The sequence below is a fragment of the Anomaloglossus baeobatrachus genome, chromosome 9 (assembly GCF_048569485.1).
Source record: "Anomaloglossus baeobatrachus isolate aAnoBae1 chromosome 9, aAnoBae1.hap1, whole genome shotgun sequence".
NCBI lineage: Eukaryota > Metazoa > Chordata > Amphibia > Anura > Aromobatidae > Anomaloglossus > Anomaloglossus baeobatrachus.
In genome coordinates this window covers 34,975,976-35,003,164 of record NC_134361.1, presented here as the reverse complement: position 1 = coordinate 35,003,164, position 27,189 = coordinate 34,975,976, and the positions used below count along the sequence as shown (strand labels likewise).

Genomic DNA, 27,189 nt, shown 5'->3' with positions numbered 1-27,189 from the left:
GTACAGGTAGTAACGGTGAACACCCAGCCAGATATGTGAAGGCCACTTTGATATTACTGATAGCTTAGAATAAGTTGGAACAGCCCTAGGGGACCTCAGAGTGTTGCATACACCCATTCAGTGGAATTGGAGGCTTTGCCGTTTTCCAAGTTGACGAAGATGGCAAAATCGAATTTCCAAAAAATATGCTCATCTTTGGTAGATATGCACGGCAATGCGTTTAGTGACTTTTTTACCATTGAGCTAATTGTCTTTGGTTGGATATTTCTGGTTATATCACCCATATCCATGGCATCAAATACGGTAAAATGTGCACTCCAGATTGTGAGCTCTGCAGGTTAGACTACAGTATAGCACCTGCTCAACCCTCACTCGTTCAGTGTATACTGCAAGGGTTGTACATAAACACATTAAGGTCCATTGGATATTTAGGTCAACTGCTAAACAGTGCATGTAGTTTTCTGTCTATTTTACACGGATGGATGCAAGGTGCAGTAATGAGCTGTGCATGTATAGATGAGGAGACACACCAGGCCGTGCTGTGCATGCCTGCAGGCAGGAAAAGGTTAATTGTACAGTAAAAAAAAAAAACATTCTCCACTCCTCCCCTCCTCCCGTATGGAGAATCCCATCAGCCTTTGGATGAGCACCTTTGGCACATACCACTTTAAGAAGCAGGGGAGGGGGCGAGAGATGAAAGGCGCTACTTCAGAACTGCCCCTCTGGTTTGATAAGCTAATGAGCTCATTAAAGGATACAAGAGGCGCTGGTGGTTTGTAACCAGATAATCCTCTTGTTAATGTGGTAATTAACCCTTTGATTCCCTTTGCTGGCCTGCTGGGAATCAAGAAGGATTAAAGAAACAGGCCTGGGGGGTTGTAGACGCGGGAGGTAAGTGCTGTGCCTTTAAAAAGAAAAGGACAGTCCCCCCTCCTTTTAGGTTCACCTTTTCGGCGGGGTTACCTGTTGGCAACTGACTGCTTCTTTAATAAATCGCAGTGGGTCTTTTGCAGTCAGGAAGCCGTGTTTATTCTAGGAGGCCATGGCCTGGGTATTCTGCAGACGCTGGAATTGCTTTCAGGGTTTTCTTCTTGCTGCTCACTTAGTTTCCTCCACAGTTTGAGAAATTATCATTTCAGGCTCGATTTCATGGCCAAAAGACAATGACCACTTATGAAGAGTAATAGCAGACCGACAACTCGTCAATACCAAGCCACATTGGGTGCTTTGCTCATTTTCAAGTCCTTAGCGTCTTCAGAGGGCAGACCATCCATACATACTGACTGAGGCTTTGCCGATTAGTCAGACCCCAGTTGGCCTATGACTCTTTTTTTGGCCACGGAACCGAGCTAAACCAAGCCAGAAACTGTGGTCAGCCCAAAGGTTTTGGGGCAAACTGACATCTCACCAATGAATAATATCCATCAAACCAGAACTGGATGAGCCCCAGTTGGATTATACCTCTTTATTGGCTACAGAACCGAGCCAGAAACTGTAGCCAGTCCAGAGGTTTCGGGCCAACTGATATCTCACCAATGGAATAATGTCCATCGAACCAGAACTGGATGAGCCCCAGTTGGCATATGTTTTTATTGGCCACAGAACCAAGCCAAACCGAGCCAGAAACTATGGTCACCCTAGAGTTTTTGGGGCAGACTGATGGGTCACCAGTGGAATAATGTCCATCGAACCAGAACTGGATGAGCCCCAGTTGGCTTATGTCTCTTTATTGGCCACAGAACCAAGCCAAATCAAGCCAGAAACTATGGTCACCCCAGAGGTTTTGGGGCGCACTGATGTCTCACCAATGGGATAATGTCCATCGAACCAGAACAGGATGAGTCCCTATTGGCTTATGTCTCTTTATTGGCCACAGAACTGAGCCAGAAACTTGGCCAGCACAGAGGATTTGAGCAGATTGATATCTCACCAATGGAATAATGTCCTTCGAACCACAACTAGATGAGCCCAAGTTGGCTTATGCCTCTTTATTGGCCACAGAACCAAGCCAAACCGAGACAGAAACTATGGTCACCCCAGAGGTTTTGAGGCAGACTGATGTCTCACCAGTCCAATAATGTCTATCGAACCTGAATTGAATCACCATCTACTATGGAAAGCGGTATCCCGACTCTCCATCAAACAAGTGAGAAGGAAGGATTTGGCTAATAGATTCCAACGTGGACGATACTTTTGTTTTCTAGGGCCATTGGATATAATGATGGTTGTACCCGGACGCATTGGTTGATATTACCCATTACTATGGTCACACATGTTCGATCCAACCAGGCATGGTTTAAACGATTGTTCCTTAAACCTGTCTCCTGTGTATGATCACGGACTAGTATATGTGTTATGGCCTTGTGACCCACAGACGTCTACTAGTGACCATTGTATAAAAATTCAAGACTTTTTTTCCCCCCAAAAGGTGACAATGTCTCAGTTAAAACAATTGCTGTTATATTTCACTTCACTATATCTTTTGTTATGGTTGAAGTCTTCCATTTTTATAAACTTTTTATAGACTGATGTATATGGGCACCTTAACTTCCCTTTCCCTATTGGGAACTCATGCACGCTTGGCCTAGACAAGAGTGTATGTGTATGACGGGGTCAGGGGAAACCGCCGACAGCCATTTAAAGGACATAAAAAAAAAATTGCCAAAAACTGGACAAAGACAAGTACAAATACAATAATGAATCGGAGCCTATGTCAGACTGTATTAGATATGGACGTAGTCCGAGCAGCAGTTTCACGCCATCATCGGCTTCTAAAGTTGGAGGTGTCAGGGCTACCCACTATTGTGTAGCTACGCTGTTAGATTGTGTTCACACGGGTTTTTTAGGCTGTCAAAGGTTTTTCTAGCAGAAGCTTCTTTTTTACTGTATGTGCACAAAGCATTTTGAGGAATGTTTTATAGCAAGTCTGCACCAAAAGATGCCTGAAAAGTTGCTAAAAAATGCTCGTAAGACTCCATTTCTAAGAAAAACGTTAACAAAACAATCAAGGAGACACTAGCAAAATGAGTTTTTTTTATTTCTTGAAGTTGTTTTGAAGGGTTTGTAAGGCTATGGTCCCACCAGGAGTATTCATGTTGGATATTTTTTGCGATATTTATGCACCTGTCAGTTAAATTAGGTCACTTGCGCTTTTTTGAGGCTGTGGTTTTTGCCTCTTTTTAATATGACATATTTTTATTTCAGCTGCTTTATTTTTGATACATATTGATATAGTCCTGTGTGGATTACATCCGTTTTTACCTGCAAATTTTCCGCTTCTAATAAAATTCAATGGCGAAAAAGCAAATATAACGCTAAGGTACAAAATTGGCAATCGCAGAATCTGCCTGAAAACGACAGTATGTGCTTATAGCCTAAAATGTAGCCGCAGACGTTCAGTATTTGGTGAACTTTTTATTTTAGTATTTGGTGAGATTTTTTACCTCAGTATTTGGTGAGTTTTTACCTCAGTATTGGTGAGCTTTTACCTCAGTATTTGGTGAGCTTTTTTACCTCAGTATTTGCTGTCCTTTTTTACCTCAGTATTTGGTGTCCTTTTTACCTCAGTATTTGGTGTCCTTTTTACCTCAGTATTTGGTGAGTTTTTACCTCAGTATTTGGTGAGTTTTTACCTCAGTATTTGGTGAGTTTTTACCTCAGTATTTGGTGAGCTTTTTTACCTCAGTATTTGGTGTCCTTTTTACCTCAGTATTTGGTGAGTTATTTACCTCAGTATTTGGTGACTTTTTTTACCTCAGTATTGAGTGAGTGTTTTACCTCGGTATTTGGTGAGTTTATTACCTTGGTATTGGTATGGTTTTTTACCTCAGTATTTGGAGAGTTTTTTTACCTCAGTATTTGGTGATCTTTTTACCTCAGTATTTGGTGAGCTTCTTACCTCAGTATTTGGTGAGCTTCTTACCTCAGTATTTGGTGAGTTTTTTACCTCAGTATTTGGTGAGTTTTTTACCTTAGTATGTGGGGAGTTTTTTACCTCTGTATTTTGTGATCTTTTTTACCTCAGTATTTGGTGAGTTTTTTAACCCAGTATTTGGTGAGCTTTTTACCTCAGTATTTGGTGAGAGTTTTTCCTTTTTTACTTAAGGGGAAAAAAAATGCTAAATAAATCTCCTTATATGCACTGCAAAAGTTTATTTTCCATAAAAATCCCACAGAAAGGAATAAGAAGAGTTTTCGAAGAATTTTTGAAGTAGTTTTGCAAGAGAATGTTGACACAGATTCGCTCCTAAAAATCCCATGTGAACCCTGCATTAAGATGTGGGGTTTTTTTAGCTGAGTTTTTGGAGAGGAAATTCAAAGTTTTGAGTTTTTGAGGTGGATATGGAGAGTTTCTGCTCCAAAAACTCAACTAAAAAAGAGTGAATGTAGAAGTGAGCCATCATGTTTCGTGACCTGTATCAGGTCTACCTGAAAGCATCACCTTCTATCTGGTCCCACCTTACCCCTCGGGATGGGACATATTAGGCCGGGGCAGATCATGGCGTGTTTCCTCCTGGCCCAGCCGGTCTCTGTCTGCCCGTAGTGTTTCTGGAGTGGTGAAATGCTACCCGTGCGATCCCACAGAAGGCCGCTAAGTGAGGGATTAGCTGATTAGGTGAAGAATGTGATCATAGTGTTTAACCCTGACTGTCAAGAAATCCTGAGAGCACTTGCGACTGATTATCACTTCTTGAAACCATCTTGTGCCTCCTTATAGGTTCATGACCTGTGCGACAACTTCTGCCACCGATATATCACCTGTTTGAAAGGCAAGATGCCCATTGACCTGGTGATAGACGACCGCGACGGCTCCTCCAAATCAGACTTGGAAGATTTCACAGGATCCTGCACGAGTTTATCGGATCAGGTGAGGATATCTTGAGGGGTCTACGAAAAAACAGGGAATTCCGGGGGTTTTTAGTCTTGGGTTACACAACAGTATCATATCCAGTAATTTTTGTATATTGTCGCGAGAACCGCCAAACATTTCCAACTTTCTTGGTCTCTGGTTCCAAATCTCACTTGCCATAGACTTCAATGCTAGACACGTGTGCAATTTTGCTTTTTGTTGTTTTTTTTTACAACAACATACCAGCTCTAAAATAGACAAGTTGCGTAGAAGAATTGCCAACTCGCAACGTATCGGCGTATGGCCCCAGCCTAAATGGGATCCAATCATGTTTTGGGAAGAAATATATCAGGGGCGGAATATAAAGCCACGTGATTATAGTCTCATCCGTATTCCCGTCACTTTATTATGTCACTATATGCGCCCCTGTTGTTCTAGCGCCTGTATGTTAAGGCGGGGGTGTAGACCCCCTCCGCTGCATCTTTAATGAGGCACATCCCAGGACTGTTAATTGTGGGTTACGCTTCCCTCTAGATAACACCCGGCGTTCTCTCGCCTCCTTCTTTACAAACTAATGCAGGCGATGCATTTGCCTATAGCTGGACTGATGCATTTTTAATATTCCTTCAGGCTACAGAGCAGGCAGGGTACAGAGCGAGGCCTCGCACTGAGTGCACTAATTCCAAATTCCAAGCAGCGGCCTATTGTGTGCTTGTCACCCCCCGTCCGCCCGCCCGCCATCCTCGACTAACCCCTTCCTCACCACAGTCTGCACAGTGCAAGGGCTCATTATACCTCCCGTCTCTAGTGGGCGCTCAACGTTTCCGTATTTATCACCTTCACCGGCATTCATCGCAGAATTAAATCAGATTCGCTGCTACTCATATAGGGGGCAAAGGGTTTGCCGGAAGCGGAATTGCACCATCAGGTCCAACAGTAGCCATAAAATGACCGCTGGTTAGTAGCTTTTACAGACAGGTGACCTCCATATGTTAATATGATCCATTGTGTGCGTGTAATATTCTTTTTCTCGGCAGCACATCACCTACAGGGCAGTGTGCTGCCGAGAACAATAAATATAAGGGCAAGTGCACACGCTTAGTTTTTGATGCAGGAAAATACTGTTGGTAGGAAAAATGGTGCGTAAAACCATTTTGTTTTTTTTACGCGCGTTTTTTGTTTGAAACGCTGCAAGAATTGACACCCTGCAGATTTGAAAAAAAAGCAAAGAAAAGAAGCAGCGTGTGCAGGAGACTTCAGAAATCTGATTCACTTAGCTGGTACAATGGTTTTAATCCTTAAAAAAACGCAGCATGTGAACAAGCCCTAAATCATCTCACCCAAAGAACAAATAATAACCCTTGAAAAATGCAGCATGTGAACAATCCCTAAATCAGCTCACCTGAAGAACAAATGATAACCCTTGAAAAATGCAGCATGTGAACAATCCCTAAATCATCTCACCCGCAAAACAAATGATAACCCTTGAAAAATGCAGCATGTGAACAATCCTTAAATCATCTCACCCGAAGAACAAATGATAATATTTAAAAAATATAGTATGTGAACAATCCCTAAATCATCTCACCCGAAGAACAAATGATAATCCTTGAAAAATGCATTATGTGAACAATCCCTAAATCATCTCACCCGAAGAACAAATGATAATCCTTGAAAAATGCAGCATGTGAACAATCCATAAATCATCTCATCCGAAGAAAAAATGATAACCCTTGAAAAATGCAGCATGTGAACGATCCCTAATTCATCTCACCCGAAGAACAAATGATAACCCTTGAAAAATGCAGCATGTGAACAATCCCTAAATCATCTCACCCGAAGAACGAATGATAATCCTTGAAAAATGCAGCATGTGAACAATCCCTAAATCACCTCACCCGAAGAACAAATGATAATCCTTGAAAAATGCAGCATGTGAACAATCCATAAATCATCTCATCCGAAGAACAAATGATAAACCTTGAAAAATGCAGCATTTGAACAATCCCTAAATCATCTCACCTGAAGAATAAATGATAATCTTTAAAAAGTGCAGCATGTGAACAATCCCAAAGGCATCTCACCCGAAGAACAAATGATAATCCTTGAAAAATGCAGCATGTGAACAATCCCTAAATCATCTCACCCGAAGAACAAATGAAAATGCTTGAAAAATGCAGCATGTGAACGATCCCTAATTCATCTCACCCGAAGAACAAATGATAATCCTTGAAAAATGCAGCATGTGAACAATCCATAAATCATCTCATCCGAAGAACAAATGATATAATCTTTAAAAAGTGCAGCATGTGAACAATCCCAAAGTCATCTCACCCGAAGAACAAATGATAATCCTTGAAAAATGCAGCATGTGAACAATCCCTAAATCATCTCACCCGAAGAACAAATGATAATCCTTGAAAAATGCAGCATGTGAACAATCCCTAAATCATCTCACCTGAAGAACAAATGAGACTCCTTGAAAAATGCAGCATGTGAACAATCCCTAAATCATCTCACCCGAAGAACAAATGATAATTCTTGAAAAATGCAGCATGTGAACAATCCCTAAATCATCTCACCCGAAGAACAAATGATAACCCTTTAAAAATACAGCATGTGAACAATCCCTAAATCATCTCACCCGAAGAACAAATGATAATTCTTGAAAAAATATCATCTCACCCGAAGAACAAATGATAATCCTTGAAAAATGCAGCATGTGAACAATCTCTAAATCATCTCACCCGAAGAACAAATGATAACCCTTTAAAAATACAGCATGTGAACAATACCTAAATCATCTCACCCGAAGAACAAATGTTTTGCTCGTTCATTAGGTGACTAAGAAAAAAAAAACAGTAAATGCTAATTCCTGATTTATCATAATCCCTTACATCACTTTGATGCAATGCTATGATTTATTTGTTAGGTTGTTACACTACCACCTATTGGTAGTGATGGGTATTACATTGCAAATTACCTATTCTCCTGTTTCTAGCCCCTGGCTTTGTGGGTTGATGCACACTTACTGTATGATAGCTAGGATTTTCTGTGACCTGGAAGAATATGCTATAAAGAGGTTATACCTCAGTAATAACAGGTGACATCCCTTTAAATATTATATGCCCCCTTATTACCACTCATTAGATATTGATACTGCATTATTATAATATAAATGTGAGGGTCTCTAAGCGGTGGCATTTGATGATGTTGTGAATCTGCTTTGATTTCATACCAGAACGCTGGAGGCCATCTTGCCCGTTGGATGGAGTCGGGCGTTACGCCCGCTCCCACCAGCGCCCCTGGTGTTCATGATACATTATTGCGCCAAGCAAAATAAATGCAAATGTGACATTTTTTTTGCAGACACCAGGGGCTATATTGTGCATCACGGCTGACCTTCCTTTCTATACAACAGTAGATTCGGTGTAGGGATCGATCCAGGAAATACGTCGTTGACATTTGTACCTCGCCGTCGGAAGCGCTGACCTATTCATGTCACTGTCATTAGCGCGTGTTAATGTTAGGGGGGACTGACCCATAAAATATGCGCGGAGTGACCCTCGGATCCTTAGGTAGCGTTTCTGCCGCCATGTAAGAATACGGGAGTATTTTCTTAATTTTCGCAGATGAAGAGAATGGGAGGAATTAGCATGTAAAGGCTCGACCGCCTGTATTTCATTTGCATCTTGTGTCTGAATCCCGGCCTCCTGCAGACCCTAAACAAAACTCTCCCTGCCTTGTGATCCCTTGGGGTCACAGCGCCCGCCTGCCTCCCTCTTTAACCCTTGTGGCCCCCCCCATACCCTTCAGGTTAATCAGGACAGGGGTAAAAGGTCGGGGCTTTTTTTTCTTCTTCGCTCTATATCCAAATCTTCACAGCTGGAACCTAAAACTCTGTGATCACCTGGAAGTAACGGCTAACTACACAGGGCAAGGGAGCGAGCGAGCCGGACCGGGGAGCCTAAAGGCAGCCAGCTCTTTGAATGTGGGATTAAAGGGTCAATAAGGGTCAGTTCAGCTCCCAGAGGGGGTGTATGTACAAATGAAAACGACCCCTCACATCCCAAGCAGCAGATTTCCTTTCATCCTACTCTTATCTCCCCGGTGTTGAGTTTTCTAAAAGCTCTTTACAAAAGAGACCATAGAAAATTGAGTTCTCCCTAGAACGCGGGCAAGTTCCTTTATGGCTCTGCTTGGCGTTGAGCCCTCTCCGATACCAGGTACTGCCGGAAACGAGCCACTTATATTGGGCTCTTCATTAAAAAAAAAATAAAATAAATCAATTTAATCCGTGAGACTCGTTCATTTACTGAACCTTTGCACTTTTATGACTTTTACGCAGAATAACTCATGGATCCGGGATCACGATGAAACGGGTTCTACCCACTCAGGAACGCCGGGTCCATCCAGCGGAGGGCTGGCATCACAGAGCGGGGATAACTCCAGCGAACAGGGTAAGGGCGATATCACTCATGTCAGCAATCTGTCTATTATAATTACTGCCGACCCATGATGTATATATCTGTCATGGAGTAGGATACTGTATCAGCAGGAAGTTCCACTCAAGGCAGTTACCGGCTGTGCTTTACAGCCGGAATCTGTCACCAATAGCAACCCCTTCATGACCCATGATGTATATATCTGTCGTGGAGTGGTAAAAGGTATGAGCAGGAAGCTCCAGACAAGGCAGGTACCAGCTGTGCTTTACAGCCGGTATCTGTCCCTAACAAAAAGCCCTTCATGACCCATGATGTATATATCTGTCATGGAGTGGGAAAGGGTATGGGCAGGAAGCTCCAGACAAGGCAGGTACCAGCTTTGCTTTACAGTCGGCATTGGTGCCTAACAGCAACCCCTTCATGTCCCATGATGTATATATCTGTTATGGAGTGGGAAAGGGTATGAGCAGAAAGCTCCAGACAAGGCAGGTATCGGGTGTGCTTTACAGTGGGCATTGGTGCCTAACAGCAACCCTTTCATGAACCATGATGTATACATCTGTCATGGAGTGGGAAAGAGTATGAGCAGCAAGCTCCAGACAAGGCAGTTACCGGCTGTGCTTTACAACCGGCATCTGTGCCTAACAACAACCACTTCATGACCCATGATGTATATATCTGTCATGGAGTGGGAAAGGGGATGAGCAGGAAGCTCCAGACAAGGCAGGTACCGGCTGTGCTTTACAACCGGCATCTGTCCTTAACAGCAGCGATTGAAGCTAGCTCCGACAGCTGCTACTTAAAGCCTGCTTTACACCATACGATCCAGCATACGATATCGTATGCGATCGTACCCGCCCCCATCGTATGTGCGGCACGTTCAATTTGTTGAACGTGTCGCACAAACGAATAACCCCCGTCACACGTACTTACCCTTCCATACGTCCTCGATGTGGGCAGCGAACATCCACTTCCTGGAGTGGGAGGGACGTTCGGCGTCACAGCGACTTCACGCGGCAGCCGGCCAATAGGGGCGGAGATGAGCGGGACGTAAACATCCCGCCCACCTCCTTCCTTCCGCATTGCTGGCCGGGAGACGCAGGACGCAGGTAGATTTTTAGGAATTGAACGACATGCATGCGATGAACGATTTACCGTTCAATCGCAATCGCACGTAGCTGTTACATGCTACAATGTAACTTACGATGCCGGATGTGCGTCACTTACGACGTGACCCCGCCGACACATCGTAAGATATATTGTAGCGTGTAAAGCGGGCTTAATACTCGAAATGCTGCTGTTTATCACTGGCAGCAGTGTGTAAGCTGTGCTTCTGCCTGGGGCATCTATTTGGGCACCCATCGGCTCCCTTGTGACATGGTCGGGGGGTGCTGATAGGTTACCAGTTTAGTTGAGGACTTACTGAGGTCCCCATTGTGGCCGTTTTGACAGGCTTTGCTTCATAGGAGAACGTGTTTTCTCATATATATCATAAAGTGTTACATTATAGTGCAAGCGATCAAACAATCTCAGATTCATAACCCTTAAAAAAAAAGTAATAATAATGAAAAAAATAGTAAAAATATTAAAAACCAAAAAACTTAAAAATTCAAATCATCCCCTTTTAAGATTAAAGAAAAATAAAATAAAAAGTAAAGATTTGTTGGACTTTTTCATCCTCCAAAGCCCGATCTGTGACAGTATAAAATTATTTAAATAGTACGGTAAATGCCATAATGCAAAAGAAAAATCAAAACCCTAGAATTGCCAATTTTTTATTACAGCACTTTCCCTCCTCCTAAAAAAAATGCAATAAAAATCAATCAAAATATTATATTTCCCACAAAATGGTATTAATACAAACTACACCGCGGCGTGCGGATAGCGATCTGTCACACTGCTGCATCGACGGGTAAATAAAAAAGTTACCGGTCTCGGAAAATGGCGACACGCACCAATTTTTTGGGGTATATTTTTTATTAGTATTATTTTTAGTAATGGGTTTTAAGGTTTATACAAACCTATGAAAAAAACACTGTACGGATAGAACATTATTTTATTAAAAAAAAAGACGACAAAATGCCGTGTAGACTTTTTCATACCTTGAGTATTTTTTGCCAATGTTATATCGGGATCCTGCTCCCTTTTTAGGCCTTTAACAAACAGTAGGGGCATTAAAAATAATAATAATAATAATTAATAATAATAAATAATTCTAATTTCCGACTTTTCCATTCGGTTCTCATGGACTACGGATTGTAGCATCTTAGGAATCGTAATTTCATGACGTCTTCTTGAACAATGTTCATTAGAGGGATGAAAAAAGGACGAACTGTTCATTTTGTAGAGTAAGAAGAAGAGGGGCTTAAGGAGCTGCCAGAGATCCTGGAGTTGGGGGTGGGCACCAGGCCTCGCCAGGGACAATTGGGGAAAGCCAGCTGCATTTTGAGTTGGTCATGAAGGCATTTCAGTGTTTACTTAGGCTATGTGCCCACGCTACAGGATTTATCGCGGATTTGACGCGGATTTTGACGCGGATTTAGCGCGGATTTGCCGAAAATCTGCAGCACAGCTACTCCCCAGCCATTTCAATGGCATTTTGGAAATGCTGTGCCCATGCTGCGGATTTTTCCGCTGCGGATTTTGCCGCGGATTTTGATGCGGAACAAACTGCAGCATGTCAATTGTTTGGTGCGGATTTGGTGCGGATTTTCTGTTTTGAATGGGGAAAAAAAAAAAAATAAAATCCGCATCAAAATCCGCGGCAAATCCGCGGTAAATCCGCGGTAAATCCGCGGCAAATCCGCGGGTGCGGATTTGCCGCGAAAGTTGCGGATTTTCAGGCAAAAAAATCCGCAGGGACCTTTTACTGTGGACACATAGCCTTATAGATCAGGATGACTGATATGGTAATTAGGAGCGGGATTCCAGCACTCGGCCTGGATGGAGCAGAATGCTTTGCTGGGAAGTGCTGGGAGTGAGGGGCCACAGAGAGGTGGATTGTGCACCCTATAGGCCCTATAGTATAGGGTGACCCTGAGGGATCGTGGTGAGAAAATGATCAGCGCTCGCTCCCCTCGTCGCCGCATCGGTCCTGCTGACGGTCCATTTAATTCAGTCTCCATTATTGGACATATCCAGAAATCACGGCTAGCTTCTTGTGCTATATGCAGGCCCCGTCTCTCGTTGCACCACCCACCCCTTTTTCGCTCTCAAACTTCAAGGTCATCAGATAACTGTGCAGAGAGCTAGTTCTGTGCCTCAATCGAGCTGCTGAAGAAGTTTTTATTTTTTTTTTTCCTCCTTCCATCTGTGTGCTCCATCTCATTCATAAATCTCCGCACCCCCACCCCCTTCTATTGCCCAATTCTACCCCCCCCCCCTCTTCCGCCTTCTTCTTCTTCATGCTGCTGCACTGTGTGTCTGCTTCATTGACTCACAGCGAGGGTTGCTATAAAGCCACAGGGAGTGTTGGTTAATCACAGAATAATCCTAAGGGGGGGCCCTCCATGCAGCCCCCAGATCTGCACTCGCTCCCCGTAACAGCACCACCCTCTCCCTCTTCCAGTCGCTCCTTGCAGTATGTAAACTGGATTAGTGTAAAATAAACAAGTGGAGCAGACGTGCGCTGGCTGTTCCACGAGACGCCGCTCTCGCTCTGACCTCGGCACATCCATATTAAAAGAAACTTATAACCCATCTTATACCAAAACAGGGGGGCTGGCTGACCCCAAGCCTTGTCCCCCTGGTCTTCATCTTCGCTCTGTAATGACGGACAGTAATGACTCCCATAATCGTGCGGACACGCCGGATTATCTCGGGTTGTGTACTATATAATTATAGGGTAGTAATGGTTCCAATTATCTGTTGATCAGGACAGATTGAGTTATCTCGAGTCCTCTATTCAATGAGGTGGGAGGCAGGATGGCTTTCTATAAACCTAAGATAGGAGCTGATTAGATTATAGGCAATGCTGACAGATCTCTGGACGGGCACAGATCTGGATAATCATCTGCTGGTTAGAGATCTGTTCACCTTTCATCTTGGCGGGAACACACAAGCAATGAACAGATCTATAAGACGCCATGCAACAAAGTGTGTCCTTATACTGATTTTTTTTCCATTATAGGACAGGCCTTCTGATGGGCCACATCTAACTTTTCGGGATCGTGTGATGAATCAGAAATAAGAATAACTTTTTTCTTTCAATTTACGTATGTGAAGCTGCACAGACATACGTAAGTTGTCAAAAAAAGCAGTCGCCTCCAAAATGACCTGTTGTACCTCGTTCATGGTGTTCATATATATATATACGTGCATGCCTACGGCACCCTCTCAGAAGGGCTGGAGGTTTACAAGGTTTTGTGTCGCGCCCATAATTTTTGGCCACACCATCAGTTCACAGCCAAAGTTGACCACTGATTGAGCAGAATTAACAGGAACCTGTCACCGGATGTTTATAATACTCACCTAACGGTCGGTGCGGAGCAGACTGGTCGGATGGGTGTCTCCGTTCTCCGTGTTTGCGCCTCCTCCATCGGCGATCTTTGTCCCCCTTCTGAAGCTAATGTGGAGGACACGTTTTACGTCATACACACAAGCCGACATTGAGGTCCTGCGCAGGCGCACTTTGATCTGCCCTGAGTAGGGCAGATCAAAGTATTCTAGTGCGCCTGCGTGGGACCTCAAAGTCAGCTAGTGTAGATGTTTGAGGTCCCGCGCAGCCGCACTACAATACTTTGATGTGCCCTACTCAGGGCACATCAAAGTGCGCCTGTGCAGGACCTCAATGTCGGCTAGTGTAGATGACGTAGAACGCGTCATCCACACTAGCTTCAGAAGGAGGACAAAGATGGCCGAAAGAGGAGGCGTGGACCCGGAGAATGGAGATGCCCATCCGGCCAGTCTGCTCCGTACCAACCGTTAGGTGAATATTTATAAACATCCAGTGACAGGTTCCCTTTAAGCTCTGCCTATTGGATCGGCCCTCAGCTTGTGTCTTGGTTTCTCATGTGGCCTACTAGAGCAGATTACTGGCTCAACCCGGAATAGCAGACATGGACGGCTATAAGGTGGCATTATTTCAGAATTCCCCTGACCGGAATTATACATAAAATTCCCCAGACCAACAAAAAAAAGCAATCGCCTCCAAAATGACCTGTTGTATTTCGACCATGGTGTTCATATATACGCGTATGCCTACAGTACATTTTTGGAAAAGCTGGAGGTTTACAAGGTTTTGTGTCGCCCCGTTCACAGCATTGTGATTTTTGGCCACACGATCTGTTCATAGCCAAAGTTGACCGGTGATGGAACAAAATTAAGCCTATTGGATTGGCCCTCCGCCATGGTCCCAGTTTCTCATGTGGCCTACTAGAACAAATCACTGACCCACCCCGGAATAGGAGACATTGTTATAAGTTTTTTTTAAATGACATTTGCCACTGGACGGCTATAAGGTGACATCTTTCGTAATAATACAGAAAATTCCCCAGACCAACAAAAGTGAAAAAATTACCTGTTGTACCTTGTCCATGGTGTTCATATATGCGTGCATGCCCACTGCACGCTCTCGGAAAGGTTGGAGGTTTACAAGATTTTGTGTCGCCCCCATGATTTTTGGCCACACGATCTGTTCACAGTTCAAAGTTGATCGCTAATTGAGCAGAATTAAGCTCTGCCTATTGGATCGGCCCTTTGCTTGTGTCTTGGTTTCTCATGTGGTCTACTGGAACAGATTACTGGCCCAACCCGGAATAGGAAACATGGAGGGCTATAAGGTGGCATTATTTCGGAATAATACAGAAAATTCCCCTGACAAACAAAAAAAGCATTCGCCTCCAAAATGACCTGTTGTATTTCGTCCATGATGTTCATATATACGCGTATGCCTACAGTACCTTTTTGGAAAAGCTGGAGGTTTACAAGGTTTTGTGTCTCCCTCGTTCACAGCTTTGTGATTTTTAGCCACACGATCTGTTCACAGCCAAAGTTGACCGGTGATTGAGCAGGATTAAGCCTATTGGATTGGCCCTCCGCTATGGTCCCGGTTTGTCATGTGGCCTACTAGAGCAAATTACTGGCCCACCCTGGAATAGGAGACATAGTTATACTTTTTTTGTTAAATGACATTTGCCACTGGACGGCTATAAGGTGGCATCTTTCGGAATAATACAGAAAGTTCCCCAGACCAACAAAAGCAAAAAAATTACCTGTTGTACCTCGTCCATGGTGTTCATATATATACGTGCATGCCTATGGTATCCTCTTGGAAAGATTGGAGGCTTACAACGTTTTGTGTCGCCCAGGTCACACGGTCTGTTCACAGCCAAAGTTGCCCGGTAGCCCCGGCTTACTGACTGAGCAGAATTAAGCCCTCCGCTACGGTCTTGGTTTCTCATGTGGCTTACTAGAGCAAATTACTGGCCCACCCCGGAATAGGAGACATAGTTATACTTTTTTTGTTAAATGACATTTGCCAGTGGATGGCTATAAGGTGGCATCTTTCGGAACTCAACGGAAAGTTGTTCAGACCAACAAAAGCAAAAAAATGACCTGTTGTACCTCGTCCATGGTGTTCATACTGTATATATGTGCACAACCTATGGTACTCTCTAGGAAAGGCTGGAGGCTTACAAAGTTTTGTGTCGCTCCGTTCACAGCCAAAGTTGCCCAGTAGCCCCATCTTAATGACTGAGCAGAATTAAGCCCTCCGCTACGGTCTTGGTTTCTCATGTAGCCTACTAGAGCGAATTACTGGCCCACCCTGGAATAGGAGACATAGATACGGTATACTTTTTTTTAAATGACATTTGCCACTGGGCAACGGCCTACGGCACCCTCTCGGAAAGGCTGGAGGTTTACAAGGTTTTGTGTCGCCCCGTTCACAGCCAAAGTTGCCCAGTAGCCCCATCTTAATGACTGAGCAGAATTAAGCCCTCTGCTACGGTCTTGGTTTCTCATGTAGCCTACTAGAGCAAATTACTGGCCCACCCTGGAATAGGAGACATAGATACGGTATACTTTTTTTTAAATGACATTTGCCACTGGGCAACGGCCTACGGCATCCTTTCGGAAAGGCTGGAGGTTTACAAGGTTTTGAATCGCCCCATGATTTTTGGCCACACGATCTGTTCACAGCCAAAGTTCGCCGCTGATTGAGCAGAATTAAGCTTTGCCTATTGGATCGGCCCTCCACTTGTGTCTTGGTTTCTCATGTGGCCTACTACAGCAGATTACTGTCCCAACTCGGAATAGGAGACATGGAGGGCTATAAGGTGACATTATTTCGGAATAATACAGAAAATTCCCCTGACCAACAAAAGCAAAAAATAAAATGTTCAAAGACCCCCAGGACTTAATTTTTTATTACTGGTGGCCACTGAAAATAGGAGGCACATCCCTTTCCCCCCCAATTCTGATGTGCCTACATACTCAGGAGGACCTCCAGGTCATCTACCCGGGAGATGATCTAATGAGCACCCCGCACCCCTGCTTCTGCCCTACCTCATGTGACCCCAGAACACGTTGGAGCGTCCTCCCCTGTATAAGAAGCCTTTGTTCTCGGGTCTTCATAACTTTATGAAAATTCATCAGCCAGCTCTGATTTTGCATATAGGATCAGAAAGGATAACGGGGCGTCGTGGAGGTGAGGGGAGGGAAGCAATACTGTGTAACACGGGGCCGAGCAGACGCAGGCTCTGATGCATAATTTACTTCCCCTCCAGGCAAGCTTTTAAGCCTCTCTTTTGCCGCAGGTTATAGGAGCTGAGCAGCTGTTATATGGTCCCCCCTGTCCTCCTCCTCTCTGATTTATGTTTAGAAGACAGGAGAGATTGTGTGCGCAGGGCCGGGCCGAAGGAGAGCGCGCACCGGTCCAGAAAGCGTCATCCGTTCCGGGAGAAATGGATGAAAACTGAACCAGTCCAAAAGCTCAGTTGAATTTCTTTTGGACACATTTCTACAAATGCACACTCTCCTCCTGGAATATGGACATCGCTCATTAACGGTCATGGTAATTACCTTCACATGAGCGAATTTCTGGTCCGAGTGCTCTTTATGAAAAAAATGGACAACCCTCAGACCAAGGTTAATCAATGGGCTGTTCGTGAACAAAAAAATGGCATCATACTCTAGTCTTTCTCAGATCAAACTGGTCAATTCAAGTCTATGGGAGCGCAAAAAAAAATCAGATCAACCGTATAGCGTCCATTTTTACCGATACATTGCAATTCTTTCAATTGGAATCTATATTTGGTCTTGTAAATTTTAATAACTGCTAATGTCTAAAACTAAGAAAAAAACAAGGATAAAAAGTTGAAAAACATGCGCACTGCCGTGCCAATAAAGAGTTAATTCCAAATAAGAGCAATGCAGGGTTGTTTATTCTACGCGTTTCGGAGATAACCCCTCTCCTTCATCAGGAGATCCACCATTTTTTACTAATGTCTAAAACTGACTGTACACATGAAAAATCAGCTATTTTTTTAAGGATGAAAATCGGATGCTTTTTATACGCACGTTAGTACTTAGCCGTACATTGATGGTGGAAGATTTCTGTATGCTGGACAGGAACATGGGCAGAAGCCTTATAATAAAGTAATAAAGTATCCAGACATCTTCCCACTCATCACTGACCATCCAAGACTGTCCTGTAAAGAATAGAGATCACCCGACACATATATATCCATCCTTAGAGTCACTTTATAAGACTTTTTAATTAGAAATAACTAATTGGTGTAAATGAAAAAACTAGAATCACAATTTACACTGACAAGCAAAAGGGTAACAATCGTTCTGAACTTTTGACTTTCAGGTTCCAAATCTCCCCTTCAAATACAGCTTTGAGTGTGAGACGACCTTCATTTTACAGACAATCATCTTGGCTATCTCATACATAAATTTCACTTGCAGCTATGTAGCATATGATTAGTTCTGCAGATTCTTGTCAGGTCACTGTATTGTTACTGTTTTGCTCCTAAAAATCGAAATTAAAATTTCTATTATTTTGTTAGTATTTTGTAAATCTACCTTTGGCTTTCAGCACTGCCTGAATCCTTCTTGGCTTTGGTTCCGATTCAAGTATGTCTCTACCGATTCTGATCCCAGGTCTACTTGTTCCCAATATTGGTGTATACTGGTCGCTTACTTGGGGATGTATACAGTTTTTTTCTTCAACTCGACCCACAAGTGTTGGATTGGGTTGGGGTCTGGGGACTGTGGGGACAATCCAGCACCTCTACTTCATTGTCATTGAACCATTTCTTCTCGAATCTCTGCATATGCTTCGGGTCGTTGTCCTGCTGGAACACTATGTCGTCCTTTTCATACCCATAGTACTCGAGTGTATGAAGTAACTCGTCTTGTAGGACCCTCACATATAGCTCAGCATTGAGACTATCATCGATCCTGGTCAAGTATCTAACGCCTTTGGCTGTGAAACACCCCCATATCATCAGGCTTCCTCCACCAAACTTGACATGTCCTTCAATTCCTCGATCTGCTAGCCCATTTTTTTCCTTGTTTCTTCCAGACCCCTTTGTCCCCATCAGAGCCGTCTATTGACTTTCGTCTCATCGCTACAAGTTACCTGTTTCCAATCTTCTGTCCATATTTTGCACTTTTTTACAAACTCAAGCCAACGCTTCTTTGATGATATTGAAGTTGAGGCGTCTTCACCTTTTTTTCGGGCAACCATTCCAGACTTGTGTACTGTTCGGTGCTTGAATGGACGTCTATGATCTCACTATTATGAAGCAGACGAGCCGCCTCCACTGCCGGGTTTGTCTCCAGAACTGATAGAGCTTCTGATGGGCCGACTTTTATATGTTTCCTGGACGTCTACCTCTTGGCTTTGGAATGGATGGACGGACTTCATTTTCTATTCTTCCAACTCTCATGGCCTCACATGATGCCGTTTGGCAATTTTCTTGGCCAAGAGACCACTATCGATTAGCTGGATGATGCCATTTATCTTTTCTTGGGAAATCTTCTTCATGGCTGCTCCTTGATTAGAACCAATGTCCTTTTCATTTGGGAATTAACCTAATAACACACTGAGCTATTAGGGAATGTGAGAACAGGTTGTAATTTATAGTATACAGAAAGAAAAAGATTTTTCCACCACCAGGAGCACAACAGTAACAATGCAGTAGCATGGCCAAAATCTATGTAACTAATCACATGCTAAATAGCTACAAGTCAAGTTTATGTATGAGATAGCCAAGATGATTGCCTATAAAATGAAGATTGTCTCACGCTCAAAGCTGTAGAGGATGGTGAGATATGGAGCCTGAAAGTCAAAGGTTCAAATCATTGTTACCCTTTTGCTCATCAGTGTATTTGTACATGTTCCTTACGTATCACATCTTACATGTATATTAGATTTGTGCATCAACCTCATATAAGGCTTATTTTACGTGGTTGGCTATCATCTCACCTGTTTGAGGACTTCTGTGAACTCTTGAGCCCACGGTGACGTTGGGTTGACGCTGCCGCCAATACTGACATACTCAGCCGACCATTATTTTTATGTAACTTTAAGCATGATGAGAAGTAAATATACACCGCCGCTGCATATTCTGAAGACTGGAAATCATTGCTTCTTCCATTGGCAAAAGATTAGCGAATCGGCCTATGGAATATCGCAGGCTCTCGTGGTTAGAATCTTGTTACAGAATTTATTGAACACTTTAATATCCTTTATAATAATCTCCATTTTATGGGTTTTTTTTGCCCTTTAGGTGACTGTCTAGACAACAGCGTTGCCTCACCCAGCACGGGGGACGACGATGAGTTAGACAGGGACAAAAAGAGGAACAAGAAACGGGGCATTTTTCCTAAAGTGGCCACAAACATAATGAGGGCGTGGCTGTTCCAGCACCTTTCGGTAAGTACATTGGTGATACTCTCCAACTTCCAGGGAAATAAGGTAGAAGAATTTGGGGAGTTGGGTTACCAGACCAAAGCTGTGGTCTTACCGTAGACGACTTTAACGTAGTTGTCCCAAGTTCTTAATCAGGAGCACTCCGCTACCCTTCCTGATTGCTTGGGAGCAGTGTGTTCCTGATTGGTTTGGACCAGTAGCATTGTTGTGCCATCTGTCCAAATTGTGCGTTCTCCAGTTGTTCCAAGTAGAGGTTGCTTTGCTTCTATAGATGGCCTTGAAGTAGGCCGGATCCATCTATCTGCCCATCTTCAGAGCAGAACTTGAAAACTGTATAGCGCACCCCGTGCTCGTAGCCACCTCTGATAAGACTGCAGCAGTGGCTGGTAACCTAGGCAATGAGCCATAAACAATAGAATTAAAAACCCTGTCTTTATTAAGAATTTTTAATAAGCGGTAAGTTGCAATTGATTTTACAAACCTAGTTTAATCCTATCCTTTTGTGATGATGACAAAACCCCTTTAAGGCTATGTATGTACGCACGCTGTGTTTTTGTGTGACCACAAAGATGCAGCGTTTTTGGCCGCTAACAAAAAAAATTGCGGTAAAAAATGCATAAAAAAACGCATGCGTTTTTGCTGCGATTGTTGCTGCATTTTTTTTTCCAGTGCATTGCATGGGTGAAAAACGCTGGCAAAAACGCAGAAAGAATTGACATGTTACCACAAAAACGCACCTAAAACAAAACTGTATACAGTTCAGCTGGTTAAAACCTTTTTTCATTACTAAAACAAAACTGCACTGTGCGGACAGCAAAAATGAAAACTCATAGAATTTGCTGGGGAAGCAAAGTCATTCAGTTTTTAGACCAAAAACGTACCCGAAAAATGCACCGTGCGCACATAGCCTAAAGGGAATCTCAAGTGCAATATGCATCCTGAACCACGAGCAGTTCTGGGTATATATTGCTTATCCCTGCCTAACACTCCCGGTATCTAGTAGCATAGATAAAGAGATCTTTATATAAAGTATTTTTAAAGATCCTTTATGATATGCTAGTGAGCGCAGGCATTAGTTGCAAGGGCGTTAGTTCCTGCCCTCATGCCGCCCTCTTAGCAAGTTGGCTGGCCCACACAGGCGTGCTAACATGCTATTCAATCCCATTGCACAGTTTTCATCAGTAGTGACGTGCGTACCTTTGTCCGTTGTCACCACTTCAGAACGCCGGGTTTAGGGTCAGTGCGCGTGATCAGGAGCCTCGACAATTCTGGTAATGCACACTAGACCTCTCTGAAGCTGGGACACATATACCCGGCTTCATAGTGCGCATAACCGGAAGTGCCCGGCATTTTGATCATGCGCACTGGCCCTAAGCCCTGTGTTCTGAAGCGGTGACGACAGACATAGGTACGCGCGTCACTACTGATGACACAAGGCAATTGGCATTGAATAGCATGTTAGCAAACCCCTGTGGGAGTGCTAACATGCTAAGAGGGCGGAATGAGCACAGGAAGTAACGCCCTTGTGACTAGTCCCTGCGCTCATTAGCATATCATAAAGGATATTTAGAAATACGTTTTCTAAAGATCTCTTTATCTATACTACTAGATACAGGGACGGGTAGGCAGGGATTAGTAATATACACCCAGAACTGCTCGTGGCTCTGGGTACATATTGCACCTGACAGGTTCCCTTTAAAGGTGATTAACTTGTCCTTGTGTCATTTTTAAAGGTTCCCACTATACTTTATATCCAGCTATGGTCTACCAGCCTATTGAGATAGAGATATATATATATATATATATATATATATATATATATATATATATATATAAAAAAATAATATATATATATATATATATTATTTTTTTTATATATATATATATATATATATATACTAGAAGGTGGCCCGATTCTACGCATCGGGTATTCTAGAATTTACATATTGTGTAGTTCATGTATGATTTTTGTTATATATATATATATATATATATATATATATATGTTGTTGTGTGTAGTTACTAAGTGTTTGTGTAGGGCGCTGTACATGTTCTGGGTGTTGTCTGGGTGTGGCGGGGGGTGAGAGCGGTGTTGTATGTGTGTTGCGTGTGTTGCGTTGTTTGTGGAGAGCTGTGTGTCTGTAGCGTTGTGTGTGTGTGTTGCGCGGTTTGTGTGTGTGTGGTGTGTTTTGGGGGGAGGTATGTTTTGTGCAATGTGTGTGTTGTGCGGTATGTGCGAATATTTGTGTGTGCCGTGGTGTTTGTGTGTTGGGTGTTGTGTGTGTGCAGCGTTGTCTGTGTATGTGGGTGTCTGTGTAGGGCAGTTGTTTGTGGTTCCCAGTGTGTGTGTGTGGTGTGTTGTGCAGTGCGCGCGCGTGTGTGTGTGTGTGTTGGGGGGAGGTGTGCACTTCCCATCGTGCTCCAACCCCCATGCAGCGCAGTCCCCATCGTGCTCCATCCCCCATGCAGCGCACTCCCCATCGTGCTCCATCCCCCATGCAGCGCAGTCCCCATCGTGCTCCATCCCCCATGCAGCGCACTCCCCATCGTGCTCCATCCCCCATGCAGCGTACTCCCCATCGTGCTCCATCCCCTATGCTGCGCACCCCCCATCGTGCTCCATCTCCCATGCTGCGCACTCCCAAACGTGCTCCATCCGCCATGCTGCGCACTCCCAAACGTGGTCCATCCGCCATGCTGCGCACTCCCAAATGTGCTCCATCCGCCATACTCCGCACTCCCCATCGTGCTCCATCCCCTATGCTGCGCACCCCCCATCGTGCTCCATCTCCCATGCTGCGCACTCCCAAACGTGCTCCATCCCCCATGCTGCGCACTCCCAAACGTGCTCCATCCGCCATGCTCTCTCCTCCCAGCATCAGCCTCTCTCCTCCCAGCATCAGCCTTTTCTGTCCCCAGCATCAGCCTCTCTCCTCCCAGCATCAGCCTTTTCTGTCCCTAGCATCAGCCTCTCTCCTCCCAGCATCAGCCTCTCTCCTCCCAGCATCAGCCTCTCTCCTCCCAGCCTACCCCAGCCTCAGCCTCCCCCAGCATCAGCCTCTCTCCCAGCATCAGCCTCTCTCCTCCCAGCATCAGCCTTTTCTGTCCCCAGCATCAGCCTCTCTCCTCCCAGCCTACCCCAGCCTCAGCCTCCCCCAGCCTCAGCCTCCCCCAGCATCAGCCTCTCTCCTCCCAGCATCAGCCTCTCTCTTCCCAGCATCAGCCTCTCTCCTCCCAGCCTACCCCAGCCTCAGCCTCCCCCAGCATCAGCCTCTCTCCTCCCAGCATCAGCCTCTCTCCTCCCAGCCTCAGCCTCCCCCAGCATCAGCCTCTCTCCTCCCAGCATCAGCCTTTTCGGTCCCCAGCATCAGCCTCTCTCCTCCCAGCCTACCCCAGCCTCAGCCTTCCCCAGGATCAGCCTCTCTCCTCCCAGCCTCCTCCAGCACGCCGTGCTCCTCTGCCGACACTCACAGATCCGATCGCATACACTCACACACACCCACACACACCCGATCGCATACAGTCACACACACCCGATCGCATACACTCACACACACCCGATCGCATACACTCACACACATCCGATCGCATACACTCACGCACACACACATTGACGATATTACACATACGCGCTCACACTCACAACATCCGGAGATACCACATGCTTCTGGCCATGTGATCCTCCGGCAGGTCCTGGAAGCTCACAGCACAGTATCGCCGCCGAGAATCAAGCGATATCCCAGGATGTTGTGAGTATGTGGATGCGATGTGATGTGTGTGTGAGGTGTGTGTGAGAGTGAGTGTGATCTGATGTGTGTGTGCTGTTATGTGCGTGCGTGTGTGTGTGTATGTTACGCCGCTGCAGGACCTTGATGCGCTGGTAACTATGCTAGCATGGTTACCAGCGTATCTCGTCCCCCGCTCGCACGGGAGCCCACACCAGCATACGCCGGCCAGCCCCAGCAATGCGAGGGTATGTGTCGGCTGGGTTTGCGGCGTACGCTGATGTGGGCTCCCGGGGGTACAGTACTCACCTGTGAGTCGTGGCTCCGTGACCGTGTCCGTTCGGGGAATGCGTGGGGGGGCGGGGCCAGAGCTAGCGTGCATTGCGTGAGGGGGGCGGGGCGTGGCCGAGTTGCCAATGCCTGCAGGGTGCCGGGGCGAGAGGCCAATCTGTGGGGGGGCGGAGCCTGGGCGAGCGGCCGGCCAATACGTGTGGGGGCGCAGCCTGGGCGAGCAGCCAATCCGTGCGGGGGGGCGGGGCCATGGCGAGGGCAGCGGCCAATCAGCTTTGTGTCACCGTAAGGACACAATTTTGGAGCAAGACAGACAGACAGACAGACAGACAGACAGAGTAAGGCAATTATATATATAGATATATATATAGATAATACATATATAAAAATTATATATATATAAAATATATATATAAATAATATATATATATATATATAAAAATATAGGATTATTATTTTTTTTGTAAACCGTGGGAACAGAAAAAAAAAACAAAAACACAAGCTCTTCAATGTCATATATTTCATCAGACATGGCATCCATCAATCAATGTTTTTTTACAATAAAAAAAATATATATATATTTTTATCTATTTTGCAAAATTGTGTAAGACGACTTGTTTACATCCTCTCTCCCTGTTTGCGATCCGCCGCTGTGTGATTGATTTTTCAAGCAAGACCTCCCCTCCCGGCTCCTTCATAGGAGATATTAACAATGCAGACCCAATTAAAAATTACTAAAGTGCAGCATAAAAGCTCCGAATCTCCGCTGTAACTACCCATGAAGTCGGCCCCGGGCACAATCTCAGCTAGCGGAGTGCACAGAAACAATTAGTCAGAACAGGGCCTGTCCTTGCCTAGTTAAACAAAGCAGAGTTAATGAACGCTGACCAATTAGTTACTAATTGACGAAGCTATAAACCTATTAGAAGCTGGTAAACGGGTAATCAATTCTAGGTAATTACCCTGAACCTGCTTAGCGGCAGGCAGGCACCGGGGAGAGACGGCGAGTCAGCTGCTGAATATCTCCGGATCGGGCATCGCTCAGCTTTTATACATGTTTTCATTGGCTGCTCTTCAAAAATTGTCAAAACGCATAGAAATGGTGGCTTAATTTCGGGGCTGATGATGCCTGTGTAAAGCGGTTATAATAAGGTTATTATTTCGGCATCCAAAAACTTGCAATATGTCACCTACATCAAGACTGTTTAACGCCAATGTGTTATGTTCTGGGCTACCGGTTGCCCGCCGCTGTATGTAACATCACACCAGAGTGGGTCGCCTCATACGCTGGGCTACCGGTTGCCCGCCACTGTATGTAACATCACACCAGGATGGGTCGCCTCATACGCTGGGCTACCGGTTCCTGCTGCTGTATGTAACATCACACCAGAGTGGGTCGCCTCATACGCTGGACTACCGGTTGCCTGCCGCTGTATGTAACATCACACCAGGGTGGTTCGCCTCATATGCTGGGCTACTGGTTCCTGCTGCTGTATGTAACATCACACCAGAGTGGGTCGCCTCATACGCTGGACTACCGGTTGCCTGCCGCTGTATGTAACATCACACCAGGATGGGTCGCCTCATACGCTGGGCTACCGGTTGCCTGCCGCTGTATGTAACATCACACCAGAGTGGGTCGCCTCATACGCTGGGCTACCGGTTGCCCGCCACTGTATGTAACATCACACCAGGGTGGTTCGCCTCATACGCTGGACTACCGGTTGCCTGCCGCTGTATGTAACATCACACCAGGATGGGTCGCCTCATACGCTGGGCTACTGGTTCCTGCTGCTGTATGTAACATCACACCAGGGTGGTTCGCCTCATACGCTGGACTACCGGTTGCCTGCCGCTGTATGTAACATCACACCAGGATGGGTCGCCTCATACGCTGGGCTACTGGTTCCTGCTGCTGTATGTAACATCACACCAGAATGGGTCGCCTCATACGCTGGACTACCGGTTGCCTGCCGCTGTATGTAACATCACACCAGGATGGGTCGCCTCATACGCTGGGCTACCGGTTCCTGCTGCTGTATGTAACATCACACCAGAGTTGGTCGCCTCATACGCTGGGCTACCGGTTGCCCGCCGCTGTATGTAACATAATACCAGGGTGGGTCGCCTCATACGCTGGGCTACCGGTTGCCCGCCACTATATGTAACATAATACCAGTGTGGCTCGCCTCATATGCTGGGCTACCGGTTGCCCGCCGCTGTATGTAACATCAGGCCAGGGTGGGTCACCTCATACGCTGGGTTACCGGTTGCCCGCCGCTGTATGTAACATAATACCAGGGTGGGTCGCCTCATACGCTGGGCTACCGGTTGCCTGCCGCTGTATGTAACATCACACCAGAGTGGGTCGCCTCATACGTTACAGATTGCCCGCCACTGTATGTAACATCACACTAGGGTGGGTCGCCTCATACGCTGGGCTACCGGTTGCCTGACGCTGTATGTAACATATCACCAGAGTGGGTCGCCTCATACGCTGGGCTACCGGTTGCCTGACGCTGTATGTAACATATCACCAGGGTGGGTTTCCTCAAACGCTGGGCTACAGATTGCCCGCCACTGTATGTCACATCACACTAGGGTGGGTCGCCTCATACGCTGCGCTACCGGTTGCCTGCCGCTGTATGTAACATCACACCAGATTGGGTTGCCTCATGCGCCACTTATATATTAAATATAAAAGAGACACAAGCGCAGTAGGGTCTTATCTGTGAAATTAGTGAAAAGTGATCCAGACGAAGACTTGCTCACCTGGAGGCGTTGTGTGAGACGCAACTGCTGAAATGCCAAGATAACGGCTGAAGCAACCCCAAGGCCGTAAAAATCTAGATGATGGAATGAAAGGGTTAAAAACTGCGCTGCCATTGTAAGAAGATCAAAGTCGCATTCTGATTAAAGAATTTATTTCACGCGTTTCGGAGTGGATACTCTTTCATATGTGTGTCCTGAAGAAGCAGCATCCACTGCGAAACT

At 45.2% G+C, this 27,189-nt stretch overlaps 1 protein-coding gene across 3 annotated transcripts in view; it reads left to right on the top strand.

The window, feature by feature from the left end:
• Positions 1 to 27,189, top strand: part of MEIS3 (Meis homeobox 3) — a 63,273-nt gene that overhangs the window by 26,027 nt on the left and 10,057 nt on the right. For all 3 annotated transcript variants that reach the window (XM_075323530.1, XM_075323532.1, XM_075323531.1), the window contains exons 6-8: positions 4,718 to 4,867; positions 9,198 to 9,309; positions 20,037 to 20,182. In XM_075323530.1, the coding sequence (XP_075179645.1) occupies positions 4,718 to 4,867; positions 9,198 to 9,309; positions 20,037 to 20,182 (408 nt within the window). The remainder of the gene's footprint in view (positions 1 to 4,717; positions 4,868 to 9,197; positions 9,310 to 20,036; positions 20,183 to 27,189) is intronic.